Source organism: Hordeum vulgare, chromosome 1H (assembly GCF_904849725.1).
Source record: "Hordeum vulgare subsp. vulgare chromosome 1H, MorexV3_pseudomolecules_assembly, whole genome shotgun sequence".
Taxonomy (NCBI): domain Eukaryota; kingdom Viridiplantae; phylum Streptophyta; class Magnoliopsida; order Poales; family Poaceae; genus Hordeum; species Hordeum vulgare.
Genome location: NC_058518.1, coordinates 2,315,077 through 2,328,994, shown reverse-complemented (window position 1 = coordinate 2,328,994; position 13,918 = coordinate 2,315,077). Strand labels below are relative to the sequence as shown.

General features: G+C 42.4%; 1 protein-coding gene across 1 annotated transcript; it reads right to left on the bottom strand.

The window, feature by feature from the left end:
- Positions 1–2,559: 2,559 nt before the first annotated feature.
- On the bottom strand, positions 2,560–7,220 carry LOC123402789 (putative disease resistance protein RGA4). Its single transcript, XM_045097077.1, has 2 exons — positions 2,825–7,220; positions 2,560–2,739 (listed from the first exon to the last, which is right to left on the bottom strand). The coding sequence occupies exons 1-2, from the start codon at positions 7,203–7,205 to the stop codon at positions 2,633–2,635; spliced, it is 4,488 nt and encodes a 1,495-aa protein (XP_044953012.1). The 5' UTR covers positions 7,206–7,220; the 3' UTR covers positions 2,560–2,632.
- Between the last annotated feature and the right edge of the window lie 6,698 nt (positions 7,221–13,918).

Here is a 13,918-nt window from a genome sequence, read left to right as displayed (position 1 = left end):
GATTTGCATAAAAAAAGTTAATGCAATATTTAGTTATTTTTGAACTAATTATCAACATTTTTTCTATGCCCATATCTAACTTTTTTCAGATACTTGTTCCACATTTTTTAAATATTCGATTAACATGTTTATATACATGATCAATTTTTTACATCATTTTTTAATACATGATAAATATTTGTTCTATACACATTTAAATTTTCAAATGTTTGATTAGTATTTATTAAACACTTGTTCAATATTTCTTAAATTCGTGATTAATATTTTTATATACATTATCAAATAAATTACATTATATTTTTAATACATGGTCAACATTTTTTCTATACACATTTAACATTATTGAAACACTTGTTCAACATTTTTCAAATACTTGATTAAAATTTTCCGTATACGTGATAACCATTTTCTCTATACATATTTAACATCTTTCAAATGCTTGGTCAACATTTTTCAAACGTTTTAAGTAGAGTGATTTTTATAATAAATTAATCTAGAATATTTGAGATGGTTCAGTCAATTATTTGGCCTTACATTTGCATGTGGCACCACTTGTGCCTGCATACTGCTGCTTCTGAGAAAGGTCCCCCGTTGTTCCCCAGGCGACCAATTTGTGGCCGATTTGACACGGCCGGATACCATCATCAGCATCTAACACAGATATACAAATCACGGTTTAAAAAGTTTGTCAACAAGTCAAAGGTCAATGTCTACTCAACTAAGCAACTATGCTGAATGCCATAGCCCAAGTTTAAATCAGTTTCTAGTACTACGCCTCCTATGACTACTCCCTTCGTTCTTAAATATAAGTCTTTTTAAACGGACTATATATGAAGAAAAATGGATGACTCTATATATCTAAAGTATGTCTATATACATCCGTACGTAGTCCATAATGAAATCTCTTTAAAAACCTATATTTAGGATGGGAGGGAGTAGAGAGCATGTCAATCAGCAAGTTATTATTACTCAACCATGAACCATACACTTTTGGAACTTGCTCCCCAACCATCAACTGAAAATAAAGAACTAAATCAGATTAGCAGGCTGGTAGCTACTACTTTTTACTAGAAACAGTGTTGACATGTAATTTAATATACTTCACAAAAGTTAAAGTTGCTAACAACAGTACTATAGAGGCAGACGACTCACCGACTGACCCGACTATGAATTGTGAATTGTAGCCACAAAAGTTAATAAACCATCAACTGAAGCCAGAATTGTGAATGGGTACAGCAGATTGGAAACTGCACAAAAAGAGCTCTTCGGATGTAATAGCCGTGCCATTGCTACTGCTGCATAACAATGTCATGATACCAACAAAAAGGGGAAAAATTGAAACAACATCAGATATACAACACTGAAACATCAATAGTACTGTACACTGATACTCCATCCGTCCCAAAAAAATAAATAACACTGCTAAAGCAATGGAAGAAGCAGAGAACATGATATTTCAGACATCTACTTTGCTACATGCTCTTCAACCCGACGACCTGGTGTAGGACAATAAATCACAGATAATTCTCAACACCACAGCACGCCAGAGAAAATAAATCACTAAGTCAATTTTACAGTCTAACACAAGTAACAGGCCAATGTCTCAACCAAGTAAACACACTGAAACTAGGTATATAGCTCACAGATGTGAGTATATTTCCCAACTTCTTCTAAACCTGGGAAATGTTCAAGGAGATGAATTAATTCACATTACAAGCATCTGAACAAAAGGAGGCAATAGATCGATCTGGACATTCACAACAAAACTAACTAATGACATGATTCATTTTGAGATCGGCAAAGGGATTATTAATCTAGTCTTGGTGTGCTTATGCAACAGCTTCAGTAAACAACATGTACTAGGCTAAGTTAGCCAACACTAGACTGGCTACAGCGAACATGACTGAACATGACGAACGGAAGTGAAGAATAAACTGTTGCTGGCCCTGTTGTAGCAGCGAACCAAGTCCAGAGCCGACCGTCTCGGCCGGCCTGGGATGTTATTCGGCGATGCTTGCTTCGGCCCGGGGCAGTCGCCCCAACAATCCTCTATGGAGCGCGATAGACCAGTATTCCCAATAGCACTCTAGCAGAGCAGAGCAGTCATCTTTCCACAGGTTCCAAACAGAACCTGCAGAGTGCAGATAGTTCCTCAGAAAGTTGAAAGCTCTAATTCAACTTGCAAAATGGACTCCACAATCAAAAGATTGTAACGCGATGCAAGCTATTCACACACAACAACACGACAGACAGTAGAGAAAACACTAAGCTGCTGCTGATCCCTACACTGCAAGCGGATGCAGTACAGTTAGTTGAGTTGCAGAGCAGAGCCAAGCATTAGGGAAGTCTGTTATCCAAGAAATCCACATCATCCTTCCAGAGGACTCGAAACTACATACATAACAATAGAAAGCACAAGGTAAATCTTTACTTACTCTTAAGAAAAGCGTTGCATTCAAGTGTTGATTGAAACGGATACCTGGCAGATGCTGAAGGAGCTGACTTAATTCACATTACATATGTCTGAATCTCAACAAGATAGAAATCAAAGTACAGCTAAGCCAGTCGACCTAATAGTACATTATTCGAAGCAAACAGAATCCATGGCGTTTCTATGTGGTTTCCGCCCTGCTTACTCCTGCATGGCTTGCTGGAATTTCCTGGCTTCTAGAGCAGCCTCCCTCCGCTCACGGACTAGTCTTGGTATTTTCTTCCATGTCTTTGGTTTAAATGCCATTACTGCAAACATCACAAATGATGTCTGAACAAACTTGCACAAAAGTGTTGACATGGTACATGGGCAAAGACAGAAAGACGTGTGTACCTTCATAACGGGCATCTAGTTCTTTGTAATCGTCATCGATGCTGCCAAGTCGCTGGTGTAGGCATCTAGGGAGCTTCTTTATAGCAGGGCAGCCTGTAATTTCAAGACGCCAGAGAGACCTGTATACTTGCGCATCATTCGGCAAGGATGCCAGGGTACTGCAGTTTTCAAGATCAAGGATTTCCAGCGATGGGGGGTGCTCTCCCGACAGATACTCCAGCGATGTGAACCCACTGTTGCCAATAATGTATAGTCTCTTGAGAGGTGCAGGCAGACGGAGTGTCCCACCCAACATGTCAGCACAGTCCTCTATTAATAGACATTCGAGATGGGGAGGAAGTAAATGCTCTCTTGCAGCTGTCGCTGCTGCTGCTGGTGGCTCTGGCAGGATAGGTCTTCTGCTTATGGAGGTAGTGGCTTCTGGTTTCTGGAGCCCACCCGGCTGACATGTCAGGACTTGAATACTACTACAGCGAGACATATCTAATCTCTTTAAGGATTGAGGCAGATTTAGAACCGCTGGTAAGCTTCCACATCGAAATAAAGATAGATCTTCTAGGCATGGACAAAAGTGATTCATGGGTGAGGATGGCAACTCTGATACAGCTGCATGCACGGTCGCCTCACAGCAAGAAGAACCTTCAATGAACTCGGACATGCCCTGCTGCTTGCCAAAAATGGACTCAAGTTTAGGGCACCACCGAATATACATTATCTTGAGAGATGCCGGGACATTGAACATCTCTACCACACTTGCACAATCTTCTAACTTAAAAGACTCAAGACCTGGCAGGCATTGACTCCTTTCAGTTGCTGATGGCTCAAGAGGAGCTTGTGTGTATCCAGCCAGAGTTTTGCACTCTGCAATCACTAATCTTCTCAAGGATACCAAGCTGTGGAACACTTTCACTGGCCAGTGGACGAGCACATCACATCTATCAATTTTCAACTCTTCAAGATGTACAAAATAGTCACATGGCTCTCGTGCACCTGCTCCAAAGAATGAGTTGCAGCAACTTAACTGCATAACTGTAAGGGGGGATTTTTGGTTCCATTTCTCCTTGCTTTCCACCGGTACAATTGAAGTGCAAGCAACCTCTGATGTTATTTCTATGTATTCTAGCTTCAATATTAGATTGTTCAATGAAGACAAATATCTGTCTACACAATGGAATATCTCTTGCTTGCCATCTTTAATTTCTAATACACTAAGTTTTGGTGCCTCAGGTAAATCTACTAGCTGTGGGCATTTCTGAACTGATAATTTCTCAAGGTGAGGAAACAATATATGTTCTCCTTCAGTAGCAGCATCCCATCTCTGAAAGCTCTCCAAGTCTTCCATTTTGAGCACCTTTAGGGCAGGAAACGCTGAGTGTACCAATGTATAACCACCTTCACCACAAGGTACTTGTAGCAATGGTGCTTCAGGTAACGCTGTCAGCTTTGGGCATTTCTTAATTGATAGTTCCTCCAGCCAAGGAAACAATATCTGTTCTCCTTGAATCTCTTCGACCGCATCCCATCTCTGAAAGCTCTCTAAGTCTTCCATTTCGAGCACCTTTAGGGCAGGAAATGCTGACCATACGAATGTATAACTGCCTTCACCACAAGGTCCTTGCAGCAATGGTGCTTCAGGTAATGCTGTCAGCCTTGGGCATTTCTTAATTGATAGTTCCTCCAGCCAAGGAAACAACATTTGTTTTCCTTGAGTCTCTTCCACTGCATCCCATCTCTGAAAGTTCTCTAAGTCTTCCATTTTGAGAACCTTTAGGGCAGGAAACACTGAGTGTACAAATGTATAACCACCTTCATCACAAGGTCCTTGCAACAAGGGTGCTTCAGCCAATGCTACCAACTTACCACAATTACTAATAAACAACTTCTCAAGCACAGGAAATATTGCCTGTTTCTCTTGCTTCTCATCTATTTCACACCATCTCTCAAAACCCAACAAATGTTCTAGTGTAAGCACCTTCAATCTTGGAAAAGTGAAGATTGTACTGCACCTGAACAAAAATTGCAATCTTTCACAATGAAAAAGATGGATCTCAACCATGGTTTGCAACATACCCATGCACTCTCCTCCATAGGAATATATCTTCAGAACCTGCAGCCCACCATGAGGTTTGAAATTGTCGAGCACCTTGCTCTCGCCAACCTTACTCCATCTTAATGTCAATTCACTGAGATCCTTCTTGTTTCCAAGGTTTGCCACTTCTGATTCTGCTTTTTCAGCATTCTCTACCTGGCATAGCTCTAGCTGACCACCAAGGTTTAAATTCTGCAGCTCTGCAACATCACTGCAATCAGGGCCAGGAACTCCTGCTACAAAAACTGTGAGTGTCTGCAGCTTAGTGAGATTTTCAAGTCCTGGAGGCATGCTCTTCAACTTCTTACATCCATGAGTGTAGAGGTGGCAGAGGGAAGTCATATACTTCATTTGCCTTGGAAGCCGTTCAAGATAACGACAATTCGAAAGGTCCAACACTTGCAGGTTATACAGAATACTTATATCCTCAGGAAGTGCTTTAATTTCACTGAATGAGAGATCAAGGTACCTCAGGTGATGCAGATACTTTGGTTTGAGTAGAAACGATTTTCTTATCAGGCAGAGCTTCAAGGCATGCAAAGTGTTGTATTTTGATAGAAGATGTTGCAATGGGCTTAGCATAAAACTATTGCATATCAGTGTTTGAATGGCAGGAGATTTTTTCTCCAAAGCATCATTCAAAATACCTTCTGCTTCTTCACATGAGAAGAACAAATGTCGAGCACTATCTGAAAGCCACTCGGTTCGACTTGGTTCCTTAATTGCAACGACACATTCCTTTCCCATAACAAACAGTGCAATATCATGCATAAGATCATGGATTTTGCATGTAGTTATGGTATAATAGTCTTTTCCCATATCAGAATAATACCCTTCTTTACTTTCCTCTATGTCCAGAAAGAATGACCTTGATGCTAGCTCACTGAAAATAAGTTTTCCAATGGTTTCAAGACTATCTTCCTCATGTTCCGGGATAAAGCCATTTGCGATCCATAGTTGGATAAGCTTCTCCAAATTAATTTTGTAATCCTTGGGAAATATGGCACAGAAAGCAAAGCACTGCTTCATGTGTGCTGGCAAATCGTTGTAGCTAAGCTTGAGTATTGGCAAAATTCCAGTTTCCTCAGTGCAAATACTGCTTCTAGATGATATGGCCTTCCATTCTTCCACGCTGGTCTTGGTACGAAGTACAGATCCGAGTGCAGTTGCAGCTAAAGGAGAGCCACGACATCTCTTCACAATCTCACCAACCAGCTTGAGTAGCTTGGGAGACTTTTCCTTCTCTGAACTGAATGCTCTATCCACAATAATTTCTTTTAAGAAGATATCCTCCAAAACAGTGAGATCATAGAGTCTATCTGCACCCATAATTTCAGCAACTCGTTTATCACGAGTTGTTGTCAACACTGCACTACCGGTACCACCATGCTCAAGGCAGACCTTCAGCCGTTCCCACTTATTGACATCCCTGTTCCACACATCATCCAATACAAGAATATACCTCTGCCCGTTGACCAAATTTTGAAGTCTTTCTAGTGGTAGCTTGTTTGTATCATCATTTTTCTTGGGGCATGCTTCAACTATACTCTTAGCCAGGCAGTTCACATCAAAGGTGTCAGAGACACATACCCAGATCAACAACTGGAAATGCTTCTGAACTTCAGGATCATTGTATATGAGTTGTGCTAATGTGGTCTTGCCGAGGCCCCCCATTGCAACGACGGGAACAACTATGAGATCTGCATTGCTAGCTCCACCAACTAGTATATCAATAATGTTCTTCTTATCTTTGTGTCTGGATCTGCTGGCAATTTCTCGTGGATCAGTGATAACACAATCAGTCTGCCTCCACTGCTTGGACACCTGCGGCTGTCGTCTGTACTTGAACCTAAATGCATGCATCTCTGCTATGAGGACCTCAATGGCCTGCAGAATCCTACAAAGCTTGCGACCCATTCTGTGACGGAACACAAAACGGTTATGAGTGGGGAAGAGTTTAATTACATGGAAGCCAAGCTCTCTGTAGTGCCCCTTCTTCCTGGCTTCACGGCGGAGTGCTTCGTACTTGAATTCGTCGAAGACTTCATTTGCCTGATAGGCCACTGCCTTTAGCTCCTGGAGCCAGGCTTTCGCCCCATCTCTATGCTCCGTCGCCTGCTCCTCGGCGTCGGTCATGACGTCGAGGATGGCCGGAAGCTTGCGCTTAAGAATCTTGTGCTGCTCCTCCATTCCTTCCATCACCTTGTACTGGTCCAGGAGGGAGTTGGACGCCTTGCTCATCAGCATGGACACCAGTGGCCGGATGGCCATGGCGGCCACCAGCTCCGCCATTGGAACTCTCAGAAGAAACACACGCGCAGCACATGCAAACACAGGCAAGTGTAGTGGAGAACGGTGTGAGCAAGAAGAGAATGGTGCTTGAGATGTACAATGTAGAACGGATGTATACAGCCTGAGATCTGTTCTCGAACCAATCACAAGAAAAATATTTAATGTTGCAATTAGCGATGCAGGCTTTATAAAATAATCGAATAGCCACACCGTCTGAGACAGCGTGAACCATTACAAAACTTCCACTTGGAGGCAGGAAGATCAATTTTGTTTCAGATACGTTTGAAGCATCACATGAGCAGTCACATGCTTGCCACCCAATACGATGAAGAAAAGCGATTCATTTTTCAATCTGGTCAGTCGTGGCACTGGGTTCATGGTGATCACATTTGTTATGCGCATTACAAAGCATACTACCAACGCCATGGGGTCAGCATCGGCACCCAGTTGGCCACATACAAGTTGTGCTTTGAATCTATTTCATCGTTTGTTTCCTCTTGTCATCAAGGGCTCCATACATTTGGACTTCGTCCTACATTCTCCTCTTTTTTTCAACTCTAAATTGTATTGAATATATTTAAACCTGAATGTTTACATTCTCTCGTTTTTTGTATCATTAGTTTCTATTATCATAAAGTATCAATCATTTGGATTACATGATTTTGTCCCTACATTCTCTCATTTGTTCCACTCTAAAATGTACTGAAAATATTTTACCCGAATGTTTACAATATACTTACAACGGTTGTATAGATACGGCTTGAGATATGTTCTCGGGCCAATCACAAGAACAATATTTAACCTGACCATTAGCGATGCAGGCACCGACAGCCGTCTGAGACAGCGTGTACTGCCATTACAAAACAGCCATTACAAAACAAAACGACCAGTTGCAGGTAGGGAAATAATTTGGTTTCAGATATGTTCGATGCATCACATGCTTGTAACCCATTACGAGGAAGAAAACTGATTCATTTTTCATTCTTGTCAGTCATGGGCTCATGGCACTTGTTTGTTTTATCCATTGTATTGTGAAGAGTGCCGCCCAGTTGCAAGTTGATCCCGCTTACTCTATTTTGCAAGTTGTTCCCCCATGACAGCAAGAGGGTTATAGATGTAAAACTATACCAAAAGGTAAAACAAATTATAATAGAAGATGCATAAACAGACTTGAACAGAGCAAAGATTTGGGGACAGCCAGCAAGTGAGGCGCAACTCTGACGTGGCGGTGCGGTGGATGTGGGCGCAACCCTGACGCCCACTGAGTACTGTCTTGGCTGCAACCTCCATCGGTGAGCTCTGTTTTCCTCCCGTTCCTCTGCTTCGGCTACTGTATGTGACATGGCCGTGTCTATATTGCTGTGGTGCTTGTCTGGTCGATGCCCTATGCACTACTCATGCATCCGTTCCTACTTGAGCTCTGTAGTTGTGGATCCATGCTATTCTATTCTAAGGTTTGCAGGTTGTTGTTCATGTTTAGTTGCTATCGTAGGAGCTCCTCTGTGATGCAATGGTTTACATGTGGATGTCATGGTCCTATAGCTATGCTCCTGGACTTGCTAAATTGATCAATGGCGTTTGTGCTAGGGCGATGATGATTTACAGGTTGAGATGTAAATCTATCGCATCATTTGTTTCCTCTTATCACCAAGGCTCCATCCACTTGGATTTCGTCCCTACATTCTCTTTCTTTTTTTTTCCACTCTAAATTGTACTGAACATGTTTTACCTGAATTTTTATGAGACAAAAGGGTTGTGTACAGCCTGGGATGTGTTCTCGAGCCAATCACAGGAGCAATATCTAACCAGGTCATTAGCGATACAGCCACCGACAGCCGTCTGAGCTCTGAGGGTTTGTGCACCGGCATTACAAAACTTGCGCTTGCAGCTAGGAAGATAATTTCGTTTCAGATACTATGTTTGATGCATCACGTGAGCATCACATGCTTGGCACCGAATACGAGGAAGAAAGGTGATTCATTTTCCATTCTTGTCAGCCATTGGCTCATGGCACTTGTTTGTTTTATGCATTGCAAAGAGTGTGGCACCCAGTTGCAAGTTGATCCCACTTGATCTATTTTTCAAGTTGTTCTGTAAATCAATTGCGCCATAACTATACCAAAAGCTAAAACAAATTCTAACAGAAGATGCAGAAACAGATTTGAGCAGAGCAGAGATTTTTCGGCAGCCAGCAAGTGCAGAGGGAGGGGAGCGAGTGGAGAGTGTTGGAGCAGAAACATATTTGAGCAGAGCGGAGATTTTGGGGCAGCCAGCAAGTTAAAACGGAGCTCGTCGTATATAGCAGGCCCACATGTCAGGCGTTGGACACATGGCACTTTCCTATTGGGTATCTTTGCCGAGTTTTCCTCTCGACAAACATGACTCTCGGCGTAGCATGCGGACCCACATGGCAGGTTGTCGACATGTGGCGCTTTTCTATTGGGGAGCTTTGCCGAGTTCTACTCTCGGTAAACTTAGCGCCCGGCGTAGCCCCCTGACCCACATGTCAGGTGTCGGACACGCGCCGCTCTCCTATTGGGTTGACTTGCCGAGTGACACTCTCGGCAAAGCCTGCGCTCGATGTAGCATGCGGACCCACATGTCAGGAGGCTGACATGTGGCGCTTTCCTACTGGTTGTCTTTGCCGAGAGAAACTTTGGACATATATTTCTGGACCCACGTGTCAGGGCGGTGACACGTGGCAACGGCCGGCCCCCGTCTGTGATCCGTTAGCTACTTTACTTTGCCGACGGCCGGTTATAACTCTCGGCAAACCCTTTGCCTAGTGTCCGTGTCCTAGCTCCTGGAAATTTCCTGTTTGCCTGAGGGGTGTACGTCGGGTGCCCTTTGCCGAGTGCGCCACTTGGTAAAGCCTTTGCCGGCGGTTATTGGCCCTTTGCCGAGTGTCCTTGACACTCGACGTATATGTCAATTGCAGTAGTGATCTATTTCATCGTTTGTTTCCGCTTGTCATCAAGGGCTCCATCCATTTGGACATGGTCCTACATTCTCTCCTTTTTTCTCAGTTCTAAATTTTATTGAATATATTTAAACCTGAATGTGTACATTCTCTCCTTTTTTGCATCATTAGTTTCCTCTTATCATAAAGTATCAATCATTTGGATTACGTGATTTTGTCCCTACATCCTCTTATTTGTTCCACTCTAAAATGTATTGAAAATATTTGACCTGGATGTTTACAATATACTTACAGCGGTTGTATGGATACAGCCTGAGAATATTTAACCTGAACATTAGCGATGCAGGCACCGACAGCCATCTGAGACAGCATGCGCACTGCCATTATCAACACGTCCACTTGCAGGTAAGGAAATAATTTTGTGCAGATACGTTCGATGCATCACATGCTTGTCACCCAATACTAGGAAGAAAGGTGATTCATTTTTCATTCTTGTCAGTCATGAGCTCATGGCACTTGTTTGTTTTATGCATTGCAAAGAGTGCCACCCAGTTGCAAGTTGATCTCACTTACTCTATTTTGCAAGTTGATCTGTAAATCAATTGCGCCGTTTGATTCTGCTTGCCCCCATGTAAAACTATACCAACAGCTAAAAGAAATTGTAACACAAGATGCAGAAACAGATTTGAACAGAGCCGAGATTTGGGGGCAGCCAGCAAGTGAACGGGGGGGAAGATTGGGAACGAGTGAAGAGTACCTACCTACCGCGGGTGAACGAGTGACGAACGGGAGGTGAAGAAGCGGGACTCGTCGCTGTTGTTGTTGCCCGCCGCCGCCGCGCCGCTGGTTCCGCTGACGCCGTGGACGGAAGGAGGGACGGACGGACGGAGAGCAGTCGTGGTGGTGAGGTGGGAGATTCTCTGCAGACGCAGCAAGAGGCCTTGGATGAAGGGTGGTGGCGGTGGCGGCCGGCCGGCCGGCGGAGACCTGGGCGAAGAGGAAAATGCAGAGAAGATGCAAACAAACCGGCAAAGTCTGGGCTTTGCTGAGCCCTGAGCTTACAATTCCAGGGCCACAGAAAAGTGTGGGTGGGCTGGGCTTATGACTCGGGGGCCTCAGCAAATAGAGCCGAGTGACACTTGTACGGAAATCAACATTCAAAGTTTCCCTAAAACAAAAAAATCAAAGAAAACTTCATCGAAACAGTATTTCCATAAAATATGAAGAAAAAAAATAAAGTTGGATGTTAAGAGAATGATGTTCTACTGTCACGTGAAATTTTAAGTTAAAACACAAATACGGGAAGGACAATCGTATTTTTTTGATGGGTGATTCGATAAATCCAAATTGTTTTTGTTAAATAACACGCATTATATCACTTACACGAGAGAGAATAAGATTCTGAAATAAGATTATGGATCCACTTGTCAACAATATATCTCCTTTTGCTATATCCAAAACTAAGATTCTGAAATATATGCTAATGGTGAGATTATCCACACTCTGAAATGTATGGAACTACAATTCCAAAAAAAAAACAATCCTATAAGAACTGGTATATTTCTTCAACAATGCTAATATGAATAATCATGTGGGAACGCAGAACTACGAGCGTGTGTCTTCCTGCCTAAAGTGTTTTGCACGCCATGATTTTGTGCCCCTGGTTGACAACTGAGGTACGGAAGGTCATGATCATGACCTTGTCGACAGCCAACGCATGCGATGATGACCCTAAACAGTTGGCGCAGAATCGGTCTGCAGCATCATTGACTCATCGTCCTATGGCGCAAACACAGGCTCCCCCTTCACAACAAGAATGTCGAGGCAAATGGACTTCTACCACTGAAGAATAAGATGGAAGGAGACATTAGGTGGGAGTAGGTACATGTATTTGGTTTCCCCCAATATTTTAGATGGACTTAAGATGGATAGAGGGGGAACAAATCTGAATTAATCTCACACTCACATTGACATGTCAAGACGGTGGAGTATATATATAGGACCAGCATACCTTTCTAGTCTTTGACAATTCCAACAGGATGTAAAAATAAATTGTAAGCATGGGATATGTGTTGAGCAAGTCATTCAAGAAATATTTCTTTAGTCATGTGGCGTCTGGACTACAGAGTTATTAAACCATCCAACTTGCATGTTTAGGTTAGTCTCCTACTTCCAAGTCAAATAATTTAGTATGCATGGTATGCTAGTTATCTGATATGTACCATCACGCCAAAACCAGTGCATCATGAAAGACGTGTGAAATGTGAGGAATTAACAGTGTATAATGTCTTTGACGTTGGCTGTCTAATGAAATAACTGAAACTGATCTAAAATAGGGAGCAAATTATGTTGAAGGTTACTAAACTTAATCAAATCATGGCATCTGTACAACAGCAGTACCCACCTCTTGACCTGCACATCTGGGTCACCAAAAGCATGACATCTCCTCCAGTGCCTCTAATCATGTTCCCAGGTTTGCAGCAAGCCACTGGACGACTGTAGTCCGTTGTTAATTCCTCTCTGTACCTAATCTTGTTCCGGCCCTACCCTGAAGAAGCTAATCAACAGGCGCTATAAATCTCTCGTACAACAGCAGTAACCATGGGAGATACTAACGGTGGTGATACAACTCTGTTTCCAACTACATCAACCACATCAATCCCTCCTCTGCTATCTGCAGTGTATAGTCTATAGTAGGCCACTTCATCGATCAGGCTTTAATCCGATGGTGGACATCTTCATCGATATCTTCATCCTTCTGTAGCATTGACCATAAATATCGAAAATTGTCCTTCTGAGGCACCACCTACCCATCAAGGCTAATCTCCTCCTCCTCGTGCCTAGCTAGTAGTACTGAAACCGCATCTCATGTACTCAGTTTTTATTATACCAAGTCTAAAACCTTACGATTTCAAGGTTTGCCTCCATAACTCTAATTAGGGATATCTGCTAGCACCACATCGTCTGCAAAGAGCATACATCATGGGATATCTGCTTGTATATCCCTTGTGACCTCATTCATCATAAAGGTAAAAAGATAAGGGCTCAATTTTGACCCTTGGTGCAGTTCTATTGTAACTTTGTAAGCGGGAAGTCATCAATGTCCCTATCACTCGTTCAAACACTTTTCACAATATTATCGTACATATCCTTGATGAGGGTAATGTAGTTTGCTAGGACTTTGTATTTCTTCAAGGCCTACCAGATGATGATAACAGCTACGAAACTAATTTTCTAGGAGTATATAACTGCTTCTTTTCCCCACCAATTGATGATGAATATGATGGCCATGGTTTAGATATCTATCTTATTTTTTGCGGGAGGTATCTGACTTTGTTGATTGTCCGTTCCATTTTAACTGGATGTCATGAGACAAATAGGAGAAATGTTTTCCCAATCAGGAGTTGGATCATCTATTTTTCATCAGTGGCATGGAACTTCATTCCACAATAAAGCAAAATGATTACACTAGTGACCTAAATGAAAAGTTCAAAAGCACATGTTGTAAGTGGAATTCCAATAAGTGCTGAAGAATCTAGATATAAAAAACTACGGAAATGGTTTAGAAAATTCAGAATAAGAAAAATTGAGATACAAATGATACCACACTCGATCATTTCAACTGAACTAGAATAAGGGGGTGGATAAATTTCACTAGACATTCCGAGGTATAAGCTTCCCAACAGTCTAGGGGGCTCTTCTAGTCGGTAGGTCATGCACCTTTCTAATGGGGAAAACTATCACTTGTTGATCCACTCGAATCTAACAAGGCCTGTCTATACTACTTAATATA